Genomic DNA, 16,133 nt, shown 5'->3' with positions numbered 1-16,133 from the left:
GTGGTGTCAGTGTATTGGGGTGTGATGTCAGTGTATTTGGGTGTGGTGTCAGTGTATTGGGGTGTGATGTCAGTGTATTGGGGGTGAAGTCTGTGTATTTGGGTGTGGTGTCAGTATATTGGGTGTGATGTCTGTGTATTGGGGGTGATGTCTGTGTATTGGGGGTGAAGTCTGTGTATTTGGGTGTGGTGTCAGTATATTGGGTGTGATGTCTGTGTATTGGGGTGTGATGTCTGTGTATTTGGGTGTGGTGTCAGTGTATTGGGGTGTGATGTCAGTATATTGGGGGTGAAGTCTGTGTATTTGGGTGTGGTGTCAGTATATTGGGTGTGATGTCTGTGTATTGGGGTGTGATGTCTGTGTATTGGGGTGTGATGTCTGTGTATTGGGTTGTGGTGTCAGTATATTGGGGGTGATGTCAGTTTATTGGGGTATGGTGTCAGTGTATTGGGGTGTGATGTCAGTGTATTGGGGTGTGGTGTCAGTGTATTGGGGTGTGGTGTCAGTATATTGGGGTGTGATGTCAGTGTATTGGGGTGTGGTGTCAGTATATTGGGGTGTGATGTCAGTGTATTGGGGTGTGGTGTCAGTGTATTGGGGTGTGGTGTCAGTGTATTGGGGTGTGGTGTCAGTGTATTGGGGTGTGGTGTCAGTGTATTGGGGTGTGATGTCACTGTATTGGGGGTGATGTATGCGTAATGGGTGTGATGTCAGTGTATTGGGGTGTGATGTCACTGTATTGGGGGTGATGTATGCGTAATGGGTGTGATGTCAGTGTATTGGGTGTGATGTCAGTGTATTGGGGTTGGATGCCGTTTGATACTGGCATTTTCTACACAAGGAATGGATTGTAATGTGGGTTGGTTAATAGATACACCTAGATGTAGTCTGGACAGTGCACTGAATGGTTTATTGTCCAGTTTTATTGCATGAGTGTGACAATGGAATGACTGATATCTGTAGCTAGTGTTTCTTTGGATATCAAATGTTTAGATGCTTTTCAAACCTCAGCAGCCTTAGGACACATTGATTTGGAAAAATCCTCTGTCTTCAGAAAAAAAGGTCCTAATCACTCTAGCTTCTTATGTTCAAGGTCAAATAGTGAGGTCAGTCAGCCATGACTGATTTCAGTATTGAATAATAGATATGACCTTGACCTTAGATGCTATAGAAGTTTCGAAAAAAATCAACAACCTTGAAAACATAACAATGAAATTTCTTTTTATAAAAATCAGACTGTTGAACATGCTAGCTTTTTGACCTTTTTGAAATGGCTGCAATAACCGAGTAGTTGCTATGGTTACGGTTGGTTGTCATGTATGGTTGAAATGACGTTTGTTTTGTGATGATTTTTACATGCTTACTCAGGAAACAGCACTCAAACCACTTCGACAACGATTGGTACATTGTTTTTATCATTAGCATATGTCCTCTTTGCAGAAATGTTTCTTGCACTCTTTCACCTCGCCGTACTATCTGCATGTGTCACATGACTTTTTACCCATGATGCATTTCTACTGTGATGAGATTTCCAGCTGCCTGCGTCTGATAGTAGTTTTTGACCCAGTTTTCTTTCTTCAGTTTTCTCTCACAAAAATCCCAGAACGCAAAGTCATTCCACTTGATTTAGAAAAATGTGAATGTGTGTTTTATTTTTTGTCCAATTCCATTGTCACCCCTCCCATCTCTCCCGATGAAATACCTATTAACCCTTTCACCTTCTTTCTCTCATAATGAGTTAGCCCAATTACTAGGAAAATTTTGAGGCTCCTTGATTTTTTAGAAAGTAAAAAAATAAAAATCCTGTTATTTAGCATCATTGCTTTCTTCCAAAATTCAGTTTTCCCACCAGGAATTGGTTCTACGTTTAGTTGTGTGTACACAATCAGCAGGGTATTTTGAATTGTGATGTTTGTACTATTGAGGAATGTGATTATATGTTTATCTAATACATTGTAAATCTATACAAATTTAATGCACAATTCATGAATTTTGTATGAATTCTTATGAACTAAGAATTTTTCAAGAATTATTCTTGATACATTTACAAATCACCCCATTACCATATATAGATGTTCAAAATGAATATAGTTATTTTTAAGGGTATACTACACAAAGTTCATGGACTATTGTTATAATTCATGAAGAAAAAGGACATGAAAAAAAATGTTTAGGAAAAGTATTGCTTGGTGACTTTAGTTTGTGAATCACAGGTTTATGAACAAGGTAATTTCAATTCATGAGTTCTGTGTAATATTTGTGGTGCTCTAAGATAATAATTCATGAACAAATGACAGAAAAATTAGTTTCAAATTCCTAAGGAACAATTTCATGAATGATGCAATACATAGATTTTTTTCTATAGATTACAGTTCATACATGGCCTTACATTACAGGTTGTGTAATATTAACTTATTTACTCCTGAAACATCATGATGGACTGGTCTTATATTTGATTTAGAAGAGTCTAAATGTGTCTTCAGGGGGGAATGATTTAAATTGTTGGCATACCATGAAACTTATAATGCTAGTGACATGTGTACCAGGTATAAGAATACATAACAAGTTTAGTGATTATATTACAAACACAAATATAAGACTCTGTACATCACATATTTATAGGATCTTAATGCACTAGTACATTATAATGCACCAATGTTTAGAAACATGCAAATAACTTTCAATTATGACACTGACAGCTTTTAACCCAACAGAATGTACAAGTAATTATGAATACTCCAGTTATTTGCATATTGTCTTCTGCAAAACCTCTGTATTTCTTTACCAATATAAATAGCCATTACATCGTCACATCTTAACATTGTCAAGTTCATGACACCAGTGTGCCGTAAAGACACATTATTAACAATATTGATAACAATACTATATGACATTTTAGTATATATCCAAATTAATTTTCTCCAAAATAGTTTGATGGGAAAATGCTTATTGAACTACATGTAATTTGACATTTCTATAGGATATGGATGTTTTTATGGTAGTGACAGTGGCTGGGGAATCCACACAGAGGTTTCTATGCTATAACTTTAGTTCGTCGTACATTAGCTGATCAAACTGAAAATTCCATCCACATATATCCCATACAGGAAGTATTGGCCTGGGATTCAAGTCTGAAGGTCAATGGTCAAGGTCACTGTTACTAAAGATAAAATATTCATAACTTTGCAATACACCATATTCCTTGAGGTCGATCAAGCTCAAATTCCATGTTGATGTTCTGGACCAAATTTGCTTGGTTGGAAGTGCCAAAGGTCAAGGTCACTGACACTGAACTCGTGCTGAACTGTTCATTTTTTAATGCTATAGAAGGCAAACATCCACTTGTATAAAGAGATTTTTTTCTTAGCTTGGGCTGTTCTTTAAAATAAATGGTAGATTTTATAATAAATATTGTTAATTAATCATTTCTGATGTGCTCAAATTTTTAGAGCTTTACCAAATTTTTACAGATTAGTGAAATTTTGAATTAATATACCGTACTGACATTGCTTGCTAATAGAAACCTGAAGTAGAATGGATGAAAGAAACTTCAGGGAAATCTGTTTTTATAAGTGACATTTTTGTAAATAAATGAGGAAATAATTGTCAAATCCGAAATATATCTTTTTACAATGGGTGTTTATGGCTATAATTAAGAATATCCCAGGATATCAAGGTATATCTTATAGTTGTTCTTAAGGATATGTATTTTTTACTTAAATATCTTAAATTATCAATCAAAGGATATATGATGTATCTTAAGTTACACAACTTGATCGTAACTAGATAATATACCAGAATAGATTATCGAATAGCTGATTATTTTAGCAAAGTAAATTTCTGCGAATCAGCAACTGTTGTTGGTAACTATTTAAGAGAGCATATAACTGTAACTAAGGGAGATATTAGCTGTAACTATGGATATTTGTCGTTCGTAGCTAAGGAAGCATATAGTTGTCACTAAGGATATATGTTGTTGGTAACTAAGGAAGCATATATATAACCAATGGTATGCATTATTGGTAACTAAGCAAGCATATAGCTGTAACTAAGTATATATGTTGCTGGTAACTAAGCAAGCATAGAACTGTAATTAAGGGTATAAATTGTTGGTAACTTTGGAAGAATATAGCTGTAATTGAGGATATCTGTTATTGGTAACTAAGCAAGCATATAGCTGTAACTAAGGATATATGTTGTTGGTAACTAAGCAAGCATATAGCTGTAACTAAGGATATATGTTGTGGTAACTAAGGAAGAATATAGCTGTAACTATAAGATATATGTTGTTGATAACTAAGCAAGCATAGTAATTAAGGGTATATGTTGTCGGTAACTTAGGAAGAAATAGCTGTAATTGAGGATATCTGTTATTGGAAACTAAAGAAGCTTATGGCTGTAACTAAGGATATCTGTTGTTGGTAACTAAGGAAGAATATAGCTGTAACTAAAGATAGTTGTTGTAGTTGGTTACTAAGGAAGAATATAGCTGTAACTAAAGATATATATTGTTGTTAACTAAGTAAGAATATAGCTGTAACTAAGGATATCTGTTGTTGGTAACTAAGGAAGGTAATGGCTGTAACTATGGATATCTGTTGTTGGTATCTAAGGAAGGTTACGGCTGTAACTATGGATAACTGTTGTTGGTAACTAAGAGAATGTATAATTGTAGGTAAAGTTATCCATGTTGATAACTAAGGGAACATAGTCTTGTAACTAAGGGGACATAACTCTAACTTGCTTATTGACTAAGGAAAGTAGCTGCAATTACATGTATAGATAGCATATTGCCTAAACTGAGGAAATCATGAAAAAAGACATTATTTTTATTTTTTGTTTTCTGCTTTATTTTGATAATGTTTCCTTGTTTATATTGTAGTTGCAGATAAACTTGGCAATCAATATGGTAATATAAAAGCAATTTTTGTGATTTCCTGATTTTATTTATATGTTGTGTTTCATATTGAATTTTATTTAATAAATTTACCTATCTATTTTTTCTATCATTTTTAAGGTAATCTTTGTTGTCACATTAGGTAGGCCAACTATGTAGCTGATTATTTTTGTTGAATATTCTAGGCTTCTCACTAAAATATTTTCAAATAAAATTTTCATAATATAGATTTTTTAGCAGTATTTTGTTTATCTTTTTTAATATCATTTTTGTCTAAAACATTGTAAACTATAGGTGAATCAGTGAAAATTTATATCCCTGTGAAAATGGCACATGTATGATATTATTTGACTTTTACTTTACAAAACTGTACGGTTTGTGTATGGAAATTTTCAGATACTCAGTTACATCTGCTTCACTTGTTCAAGTGTCAGTCTACTGATATCGTCTTAGGGAGGATCTGAAGTAGGCCATTTTTTTTCACTTTCATCAGATGATGAAGAATTAGTACTGCAATTTCCCAATCACCACATTCATTGTAGATAATTTGGAGAGCATCCTCAAAGGACTTTCACTTTGATAAAGTTACCATTCTCAACTTCAATGTTTCTCTTCTTGTGAGCTCTTAAGAGCCAAAGTTCATACTTGCACAATTTTCTTCATAACACACTATTTGCTCCTGAGTCTATTTTCTTCAATCTATTCACCAAACATAGATGTTTGAAAGCAATAGAGATGATATTAGTCATTAATGCTTATGCTATTGATACAGTGTTTTATGAGAGTCACCTAGACCAGTGCTGTGGGCCTTGTCGAATTTAGAACTCCTTTTAATCTCTTTGTACTGTACCTTGTCAAAATTAAAAATTTAGTGAGGACTCGCCTTTACAAAAACTACATGCATTGCTGATAAAAGTAAGAAAGGATCTAAAGGATCTGGTCCTTGCATTAAGACCTTATTATTATTGCTATAATGATACTAGCAAAAGTGGATCCCCTTGCATTATGACCTTTATCCATATTACTACTAATAATAGCTTAAGTGGATATCTTTGCACCAGACCTTATATTTACATATTATACTAATGATAATGGTGAAATTGAATCTTTCTGCATAAATAAAAGCTTTTTTAAGTGGGACATGATTGAAAATTTTATGTATCATTTTGTATTACTTTTGAATGCAAATCTAAAATATAATATCTAATATTACAATAATGATAGTTATATAATACACTGTAATAAATGTTTCATTTTACTACTAATAATAGCAAAAGTGGATATCTTCACATGTACACAAGACCTTGTCGTTATTGCAATTATATGATGATAGCAAAAGTGGATCACCTTGCATCATAACATTTATCAATATATACCCTATACAAATAATAATGGCAAGAGTGAATCTTCCTGCATAATAATATAAAATCATTTTTTAAAGTTATATGTGCCGTAACTGGACGAAAATTTTGACATGTTATTTTTTTCTTCATTAATCTATTGAAAACCGTAAGGTTCGATGAATTAAGCCGTAAAAATTATTCAAATGGTTCCAGATGTCTGACAAACGTTAGTTGCAACACAGAATTTAAGTACTGTAAAATTGTTGGTTTTTATGCCTTATGTATGTTTATATGGAATTATACCTGCAGAGACTACTTTACAATGACTAATAACATTATAAAAATGCTAAATGAAATTGTAAACCACGATTTGGCTTTATGGTCCGACCGTATGTACTCATTCCACTTCACTATAGATGTACATATAATGATTTTTGGCAGTACTGCCAAAAATCATTTTCAACTCTTATATGTACGCATAAAATTAAAAGGTAAGCATTGAAAATACTGTAATTCTCAAAATGTTGGTAACTTTTGGTAATAAATAACATATCAAAAGCTCATCTTGATTCGTGAGTATGAAAAATACGGCACATATAACTTTAAATGACAAGGTTGATTTTAAAAAAAATCTATAATGCTAGTTTTATTTTACACTGTCAAGTGATGTTTGCAAAATAAACCTAAAAAGGTACGGGGGGGTGCATTTTCCACATGCATAAGTCACACTGGCATTTGTATACTTAATGTGAAAAAACAGGAAGATGATTTTGTGTGACCTTGCTGTGTTTTGCACATCAATTGTTCTGAATTAGTCTTTACACAAAATCTCTGGACAGTTATTATATCAACATCAGTCAGCAAAGTAACATTCATGCTTGTGTTCGTGTTTCAATGAAATGAATGTCATGTGATGTTGACAGCTATTTAACAATTTTGCAAACTCTGTGAGTTGTATCAGACAGGAAGTCGAAAAATGTTGATTGATTTTAGATAGATATTTAGTTAATTAATTATTTATAAATAGATAATTAGCTAATAATCTATTAATAGATAGATAGATTATGTCATCAAAAGACATAAATGCACTATCGCAATCAAACCTGTATAATCTTTCATCCAGAAACTTAACTTATTTACCCCTTACTGGGTAACTTAATATCCATCCCTGATATTTCATAATGAACTGGTCCAGCTTTGAAAGGAGAAGAGTTCAACTGTGTCTTCAGGGGTGAATAAGAACATTTATGATCAATTATATTATGTAAATGAGTTATAAAATAAAATGATTGTCTAACGATGTAAAACTTGAATCATCGTCAGAGGAGACAAAATTGTTAAGGATTATGCAGGTTTTGCGTATATATCTTTGCTTTAGAAGTATTCTATTTTAGATGTATATACTCTAGCTGATTCTTTTTAAATATATTTTCTGTAGATCAAAAATGAGGAAGAAATGTACAAAAATAATACAATAATCGTGTAAATGTATAAGCATGATCTTAAACTATTTCTAACAAACAAATTTTCAAGCATGTGAATGACCAGGATCAATATTATTACAGGCGATTGGATCTCTGGTATTCAGTATAATTAATCATCACATTCCTTATTTATATACAAGATGACTGCAGCTTAATTCTTAATTTATCTACTAACAAACATATTATTTTAGACAAGACTATATATATGCATGCAAAAAATGCTGAGAATTTTTCAGAAAGGACTATGTATGGTTTGTGCCCTTTTCAGCCTATAAATCTGTAAAATCTGTCAAACTTGTTATTTAGTGATTAAATTGTTGAATTTCAAATATTGAGTACATCCCTGATTATAACAATTGATATGAAAATTGTTTATCATTGCAACTGCCATGGTAACCTAATCCTAAACATTTGTCAATATGACAAAATTTTTCATCCAGTATTACCATTGATCAGATTATCAAACATACTTTATATTTCTCCTAAATGTGTTTTTAAGTGCCTTCATATTCTCAGAAAATATTAAGTTTGTTCAAGATAGCATTCTGTTGTTTTTTAAACAAAAACTATAAAAAAAAACAGACAAAAAAATGATCAAATTTTCAAATTTTCTTTATTTACACATATTTCAAATTGTTACTATGGCAACTTAAGCTGCAAAGCTCAAAAACTTTCATTATAATTGAATCAGGGATGTACTAAATATTTAAATACAATAACAATTATTTAAAACAATGATCAATTATTTGTGGGGACAAAAAGGGCTCAAACCATACATACCTTTTAGTTCATATCAGACAAAGTTCCACATTTTCTTCTATACTGTTGAAGTGATAAGACTAGTGTTTGTAATACATATTCTTGATCATCTGACACACAAGCCAATATCCTTTAATGTTTCATTTGTCCCAGCCAAGCATCGCTCAAAACTTTACAATTTTCTTAACTCAAAATTTTCGTCATTTACCATCATGCAGCTGGCAAGCAGCTTATGTTTGCAATGAGCGCTCTATATAAGAGCTTGCATTTCTGCGCAGTGCTTACAGCGCAAAAGTGCTTCAAAGATTTAAAGCAAAAATATGTACATATCTTTATCTTTCCTCTCATTAGAATTAGCTGTTTATAGTGACCGCATAAATCTTATTGTACAGATAGTCAAATCTGTCTTCAACGATCTTAGTATTTTTGATGTTCATTAGAGAAAACTGTTTATCTCATACAGATGAAGCATTACATTGAGTATCCAAATTATTATAATTCTAAACTGTGAATTGGTCTAGTCCTTCCTGCTTCAAAATAAAGAGAATTAACTATATTTCAAAATTTGTGTGCTGTGTTCCTATTCTGTATATTATTGTACTGTAAATACAGTGGTTCAGAGAGATATTCAAGTTGTTTATTCTTCAAAAATATCAATGATGACTTCATGAGTTCATGGTATTATCATTAAAAATCAACTGTACATGTCAAGGTACAAAAATAATCATCATCATTATGATTCAAACAATGCTTATTACACCTGCCAGTGAGTCTTTATTTCTGACCAGTTATGATGATAAACTATAAATACCTTGATTAATGTTACAGGTAACACAGGCACCTTGCCTACTGCTCTACCAACGGACCCCACAAACGGACAAGTTTATCATCCTTCTTTAGACAAACCCCTTGGTAAGTTTGTTGGTCATAGAGTGATTAACGGCTTCTCAGCTTGTTTGTTGGATGCAGAAGTCTCTATTTAAGATGAAAACCACACTAAACAGCAATTCCATCCTTTAAGATTTGAAAGATTTTAAAGGCTCCAAAAAGAGAATAGGAAAAATCAATGAGAAGAGGCAGAGACCAACCTTGATAAATTCTATAATTTTCAATACTGATTTTTTTTCAGTTAATTTCACATGTTTATAATGATAAAAATATATGCACAATACTGAAGAAAAGTAGACTGCAAAACTAGCAGTTCCATTTAAGAATCATTTATGAATGGTCACTAAAATAAGAAAATTTACAATGGGTTTTTAATATCATTAGTGTAGAACTTGGCAAAACGTAAGCAAATCTCCGAGCTCTTATAAATAAGTTTCCTCCTCATTTTATTCCACTATTCTACTGAAATTATTTGTTTTATACATTAATTCTTATTTTTACTACTTTGGTATTGTTTTATATTTCTAATCATTCCTCAAATTTGCAGGTCCAAGACCATTTCCTCCCAAAAATGTCACAGCTAGAAACGAAAATGGTGGGATACGAATTTCCTGGCAGCCAGCCAATGATGCCAACACAACAATTTTCTATTATGTCATAGAAATGACAACAACCAATCGCTGGGTCAAATTTAATGACCATGTTAAATTTCCTTTGGCTTCCTACTTCTACGAAAAGGTGGATCCATCGACTACGTACAGGTTCCGTGTGTATGCCTATAGTGTGTTGTCATACAGTTACCCGAGTGCCGTCGCCATAGTAACAACTCCTGCTGCAGGTAAATCCTCAAAACTTTAGTATATACTGATATGTCCAATACGCTTTTGGAGTAATCTTGTCATGGTAACAAAATGAACTAATACCAATTATATGTTGAGAGAATTTTGAATTAGAAAAGGTGCAAAAGTCTAAATTTTGTCAATCAAACGTTAAAAGAAATACTGTTTTTGACTTGCTAAGCCAAAAAATATGTCGCTAATGTTTCATGACCCTGGAGTCACATCTCGCAAGAAAATAAAACAAAGCTTTGTTCAAGGGATCAGGATTCACAGCAGCATTTGTATATCATATATACAATGTGTATAGATAAAAAGTATGGCCTAATGAGTCAATAACTACAGTTATAAAATATCTTTATAATGATGTGTATGAGCATTTGGATAGAATCATGTTCTAATATCCAATTTATGATTTAATAATAGAAAAGGTGGTGAACAGGGGTTAAACTTATATCTAATTTTATTTCTATATTTTCCTCTCATGTCTTACACATATACTGTTGATAGTAATTATTATCAGTTTCTGATAAGTAATGAGATGTGATAGTTTTAAAAGCTTGATTGAAGGAATGGTTTGCAGTTTGACTCTTGGCTGACACACCATTTGATACCTATGTTTCTATCTTTTGTTGTATGGTACCAGTATAATCTGATTGTAATCATCTGTTCATAGCTTTCTGGCCATGTTGCTAGCGTAAAAAAACCTTCTAAAAATATACTGTTATTGGGGTCCCATTGGGATGACATTGTGTTAAGCACATACGCCTATTGCATTTGAAATTGTTCTTTTTGATATCTGTCTGTACATACAAAGTTCACATATTGGTGTTATGATTTTGGGGAATTCTAAAGCTCATTTCCAACATTTTAAATATGACCTTGGCAGTTCATTCACTCCCTTGTTGAAAATAATCAACATTCTAGAAAATTTATATTAAATTTTCTTATGGCTTAATTTATCAATTGAGATGGTATAGTTTTGTAAATTAGATTTCAAAATTCAAACCAGACCTATAGACAATGGAAATGTCAGATGTCATATCACAGGTGGTCAATTCTATAACCATACAGTGTGAGTGTCAACTTTTACTTCACACAAGTTCAGAAAAAAATTAAGGCACAAAAAGAAATTACAAATAAATGTAAGAAACATCCCTCCCCTTTTCTATTAAAATTGTATGAAAATTGAAGATAGAATTCCCGTACTTCCAGGACTGTTAACCAGAAAACAATTAATACTACAAATCCCTGAACAGATGATTAAATCAGATTGGTACCAGCACCACTGTCTATCTTGTTTTCATCTTTTCTACACAAGCAAGGGGGGTAACTCATGCAAGGATGACAACTCAGACAATCTTATAACGTTTAAATTAAAACTTGTTTGTGTTATCAATGTGAAATGTTATGTGTGATGTGCTAGTATTGAGTACAAAATCTTGGTAAACTTTGAAAAAAATGGGGAAATTTGTTGATGGACTTTCAAAACAAAACAGCAAATATATGACAGGAAAATATCCATCTTTATTTCGTTGACAAATACAAAGCATGAAGATTGTATAACTCAACATTGCATTTCACTGTGTATATGATAATATACAATTGGATGCAACTCTGAAAGCTGTCTGACGCTACTGCTTAATGGGAAGTAACTTCTGCAGAACTGAAAATGATTTTCAATCTTCATCTCTTTAGATGAAACATCTCTGAAGCTAATACATAATGGGAAGTAACTCCTCCAGAACTAAAAATGATTCCCAGTCTGTTTGGTTGAGACATTTCTCGTCCTGTTTTATCACCCTTTCTGACTTGATATTAACCGCCCATCCCATGCCCCACCCTGACCTCTAACCTGCCCCTATTATATCTGATCAGGATACCCCATATTTATCAGCATTATAACACTTCCCTTTACAGTGACCACCAGTATTAGCATGGCCGATCTGGAAGCTGGTATATATATTCTACTGAGATTATTTCTTTTATCATTTTTGTGATCCCATTTTTGGTTCACACCCATTGTTTTACGATGTGTTTTTACCTATATAGGGTATTTTAGCTTTTACCAGGTTCAATTCACCATTTGGTATAGTGGATAATGTACAGGTACCTGCTCTTGTGATAAGTAAATAATTTACTAAATCATTAGTTCCTTTCAAAGTAATTGATATATTTTTTATTACCGGATGATCACAAGAACAGATAACTCTACATTATACCAGGATGCTACAGTATATCTCATCCTGAAAGCATGGGGTATTGTCAGATAAAAATGATGTAATTTCGATTTCACAGTTTTTGATGTGTTTTTTTTTTTCATTATTTAGCAGCTGGCACTTTGTCCACTATGTTCATTTGCCAAAACCAATATTTTCACTCGCATTATGAAATGTTTTTAATTAGTTATGTATAAATTGAAATTGAGGACACTTGTTAAATGCTATTTGTTGTGGAAATTAGGTCAGCAATTTTCTTTAAAATTTCTCTACAATTAGAATTAAAATTGAACACACTTTTTTAAAGTTATTTTTAGGGAATTAGCATAGGACAGTAATTTTCATAATATTTAGATTATAATTCTCACCAGATATTTTTATTTGTTTACTCTGATTGTCACAAGTACAAGTTTCAGATTCATCTCAAGAAAAAAATAATGAAAAAAAACACGCTCATGATGTGATAAGAATTTGAGAATTTTCAGATGAAAAATGGAAGAATAAAATCCTTAAAGACAATTACCTAGTAAATATTAGTTTGCAAATATCCAGTTGATATACTTGATATAGTTTGTGAAAATGATGAATTTAAGATATGGTTTTAGATTACTCCAATATGGTTCCTAAACTAATGAAGATTTAACTTCACTTTCCTTGCTATTTAAGTTTTTTCCATGAAATATTATTTATGTTTTACATTATATTTATTGTTCATTTAAAACATTTTTTTAAATATCTTGATGAGAGTTTTATCAACATTTCGTTTTGTGTTATCAATATCAAAGATACATGGTGTCTAGGTGACACATTCAGTGTCAGTTTTTCTTATATCTTAGATGTTGTCCTTCCTGTTTATTATTCCCTTTACAAATCATCTGTTGTTGTGTTAATATTATTTTTAAAAAAACATTCAATAAGAAGCGGGATTTATCGGGGCATCAAGTAATGAAAATATTATGAGCTTTATATATTGTAAATTTAATATGAAACTTTTTTTTTAAGTTTGATTTTGTAATGAAATTGTAATTATTTATTAAACATGAGAGATTCTGTACTTAAACTTCCAAATACTTGAAAACAAATACTGTAACATTTTATATGTGATTCAATGTCACGTTTTTGAAAAGATTTTTTTTCTTAAAAAAATAGTAATATTTTTGTCAGCATTAATTCTATGTATGATAGTTATTTCATAGTTTAACGTTTGTTTATATTGTGGAAAAAACAAAGACATGGAGAATAGAAAGGTTGAAACAGAAATGATGGTAACAAAATGCATGTCACATTTCTATAAAGATGTACATATATCCTAAATAAGATATATTGTACTTTCACTTTATTTACCTGTGTTTTATCATTTTTAGAACCTACAGGTATTTTCCTGTCTCAAGCAGAAATTGGCGGTATAGTTGGTGGCCTACTTTTTCTCCTCGTTGCCATTCTCCTTGTTATCATTGCTGTGATGTGCAGTCGACGGAAAGAGCGACATAGAGGAGACAAATATGGTAAGACTCATCTAAGCAAGTGGTGTATATCTGGAGAGAATAAAATAAACTCCATGAACTAATTATGTAGTGTCTTTCTGACAAAATTCCCGATCCTGTTGGGGAAATTCCCGAATTTAGACTTCCTATCCCCTTACCTTTTGGTATCAATAAAAAATACAGTAATCTCCTGATTTTGAAAGACCTCTCATCAAAATCCCTTTTGGAATCCTTTCACTTGTTACTTGTGATTATAAATCTCATATCTATATCAAAGTACTGAAGTATACTACTGTATATAGGAGAGCATCACATTTGTAGAGAGAAGCATAACGAGTGCTTTGTGTTTGTGACAAGTAGGCTTTTATTCCTATCTGACACCATGTTCTTGAGGATGAAAAGAAACCAAAACGTTGTTATCGTTTGTACTGATTTTCTAATTAAACGTACCTGAATTGGAAGAATAAAGGCTATTACTCTGTCATTAATTTAACTTTGTTTTAGTACATACAATAATATATGTTTTCTTAATATTTTGTAGGAAATGTTAAATACATAGGCCCAGCGGATGAAATGGATTCACATATGCCTATTAATAGAACGTAAGTATTATCTATGAAACTATAACATTAATATATATGTTCATATATTTATATCACAACAACATTTATATACTATGTTCAAGTCACATAACGTAATATAATATAAAGGAAAAATGAAATATCCCTTCATGGATTTATTTGTAAATTTCTGCTGATCAGTTTTCTTTAAAATTATGTACATTCATGATTGTATAATATTTCATAACAGCGTTTAAATTATATTAAACTAAATTTCTATATAAGGCAAATAACAACCGATTTGTTTTATTTAACATCACCATGACAACCACAGGATAGACAAGAAAGGTGAAGTAAAGCAAAAACTTTGATTGGCCGAAAATTTAATCCACTGTCATGTGATTGGTTAAAATTGCCCTGCATGATATTCTTGTTATTATTAGTTGATATTGTTGTTGAAATTGTTATGTTATAGAGTTGTGTTAAGTTACCTTTTATCTGCTGATTATATTTATATATTACAATGATATGTGTCTTTTGTGATGGTGGTCTTGTTTCTTAGCCTTTTAGTGCTTTCTTTTGTTTCTCCCTTTCCTGTCCTGCACTCTTGGCTACTTACCTTTCTCCACATTTACCTTATACATCCCCCACTCTCGTGGTGGTCTTCCTAAACTCTGTAAAATATAATGCTTTCGTTTGTTACTACCTTTTCCTGAACTATATTCCTGGTTACGTACCGTTCCCTATACTTACTTTGTCCATTCTCTACTGTCATGACAGTCTGCCTCGTTCTGAACCCCTGCAGCATTTATAATGCTCACTTTTGTTTCTCCCTGTTATTTACTTGCCTTTTTGACTACTGAACTTTGACCCATTAGTTTATTTCTCTCCTGAACGTTTGAGTTGTAAGACGGTGTTCTGTTTTATGTCTTGAAATTCAGTCCTGCTATTCCATGATGAACTGTCCTTACCTTAGAATAAGAAAAGTAGAAATTTGTTTTCAGGCATTGTTAGAATCTGGTTGCTTCTAATCAATTGTAGAATATAAATATATTTTTTGTACTTTGACAAAATTCTATAAATTCTGTTTTCTGAAATTTATCCAAAGTAATGCTGCAACTTCAAATTATTTTTTTATCACAGAAATCGCACATTTTAGAAAATATACCCATGTCTTAAAATACACTATATCTTCAAGTACTTTTATTTCATTTCCATACTTCAGTTCGCTTTCTTAATTATGTATTATCTCACCTTCTCCTTTTGCTAATCACTTTTTATCAACGTATTTTTGCCAAGAATTTTATTTTATAACAGTGTTTGAGATAGATAAAATTTTGATAATGTAATATACTACTAATATTTCACAGGCAATGATGTCCTATGTACCTTGTAGCTTTCTTTTCTCTGTGTATTGAATTTACTTTTCAATAATACTTCAACAGCACGATATTAAAACACAATATACTACATCAAGAGAGTAGTTTCTTTCATGTTTTCAAATCTAACTCACTGTCTAGAATATTCCATGCCAATATATATGCTCAGATATTCTTAGCTACTTCTTATGTGGAAGCTATTTATTTTGTCTCAATTGTATTAGCTGATGAAAGACAAATATTTCTATTTATTTCTTAAAAGTCATCTGAAGTAATTGATATTC

The 16,133-nt window shown here is 31.8% G+C and overlaps 1 protein-coding gene across 2 annotated transcripts in view; it reads left to right on the top strand.

Annotated features, from left to right (window-relative positions):
* The window catches only part of LOC138317672 (uncharacterized), a 329,361-nt gene that overhangs the window by 306,671 nt on the left and 6,557 nt on the right, over nucleotides 1-16,133 (top strand). The window contains exons 10-15 of one of the 2 annotated variants that reach the window (XM_069259496.1): nucleotides 4,883-4,909; nucleotides 9,312-9,395; nucleotides 9,919-10,209; nucleotides 12,128-12,163; nucleotides 13,791-13,931; nucleotides 14,452-14,512. In XM_069259496.1, the coding sequence (XP_069115597.1) occupies nucleotides 4,883-4,909; nucleotides 9,312-9,395; nucleotides 9,919-10,209; nucleotides 12,128-12,163; nucleotides 13,791-13,931; nucleotides 14,452-14,512 (640 nt within the window). Of the gene's footprint in view, nucleotides 1-1,368; nucleotides 1,402-4,882; nucleotides 4,910-9,311; nucleotides 9,396-9,918; nucleotides 10,210-12,127; nucleotides 12,164-13,790; nucleotides 13,932-14,451; nucleotides 14,513-16,133 lie in introns of both variants that reach the window. The other variant, XM_069259498.1, reaches the window with a different exon arrangement.

Source organism: Argopecten irradians, chromosome 3 (genome assembly GCF_041381155.1).
Source record: "Argopecten irradians isolate NY chromosome 3, Ai_NY, whole genome shotgun sequence".
Lineage (NCBI taxonomy): Eukaryota > Metazoa > Mollusca > Bivalvia > Pectinida > Pectinidae > Argopecten > Argopecten irradians.
This window is presented reverse-complemented; position numbering and strand designations above follow the sequence as displayed.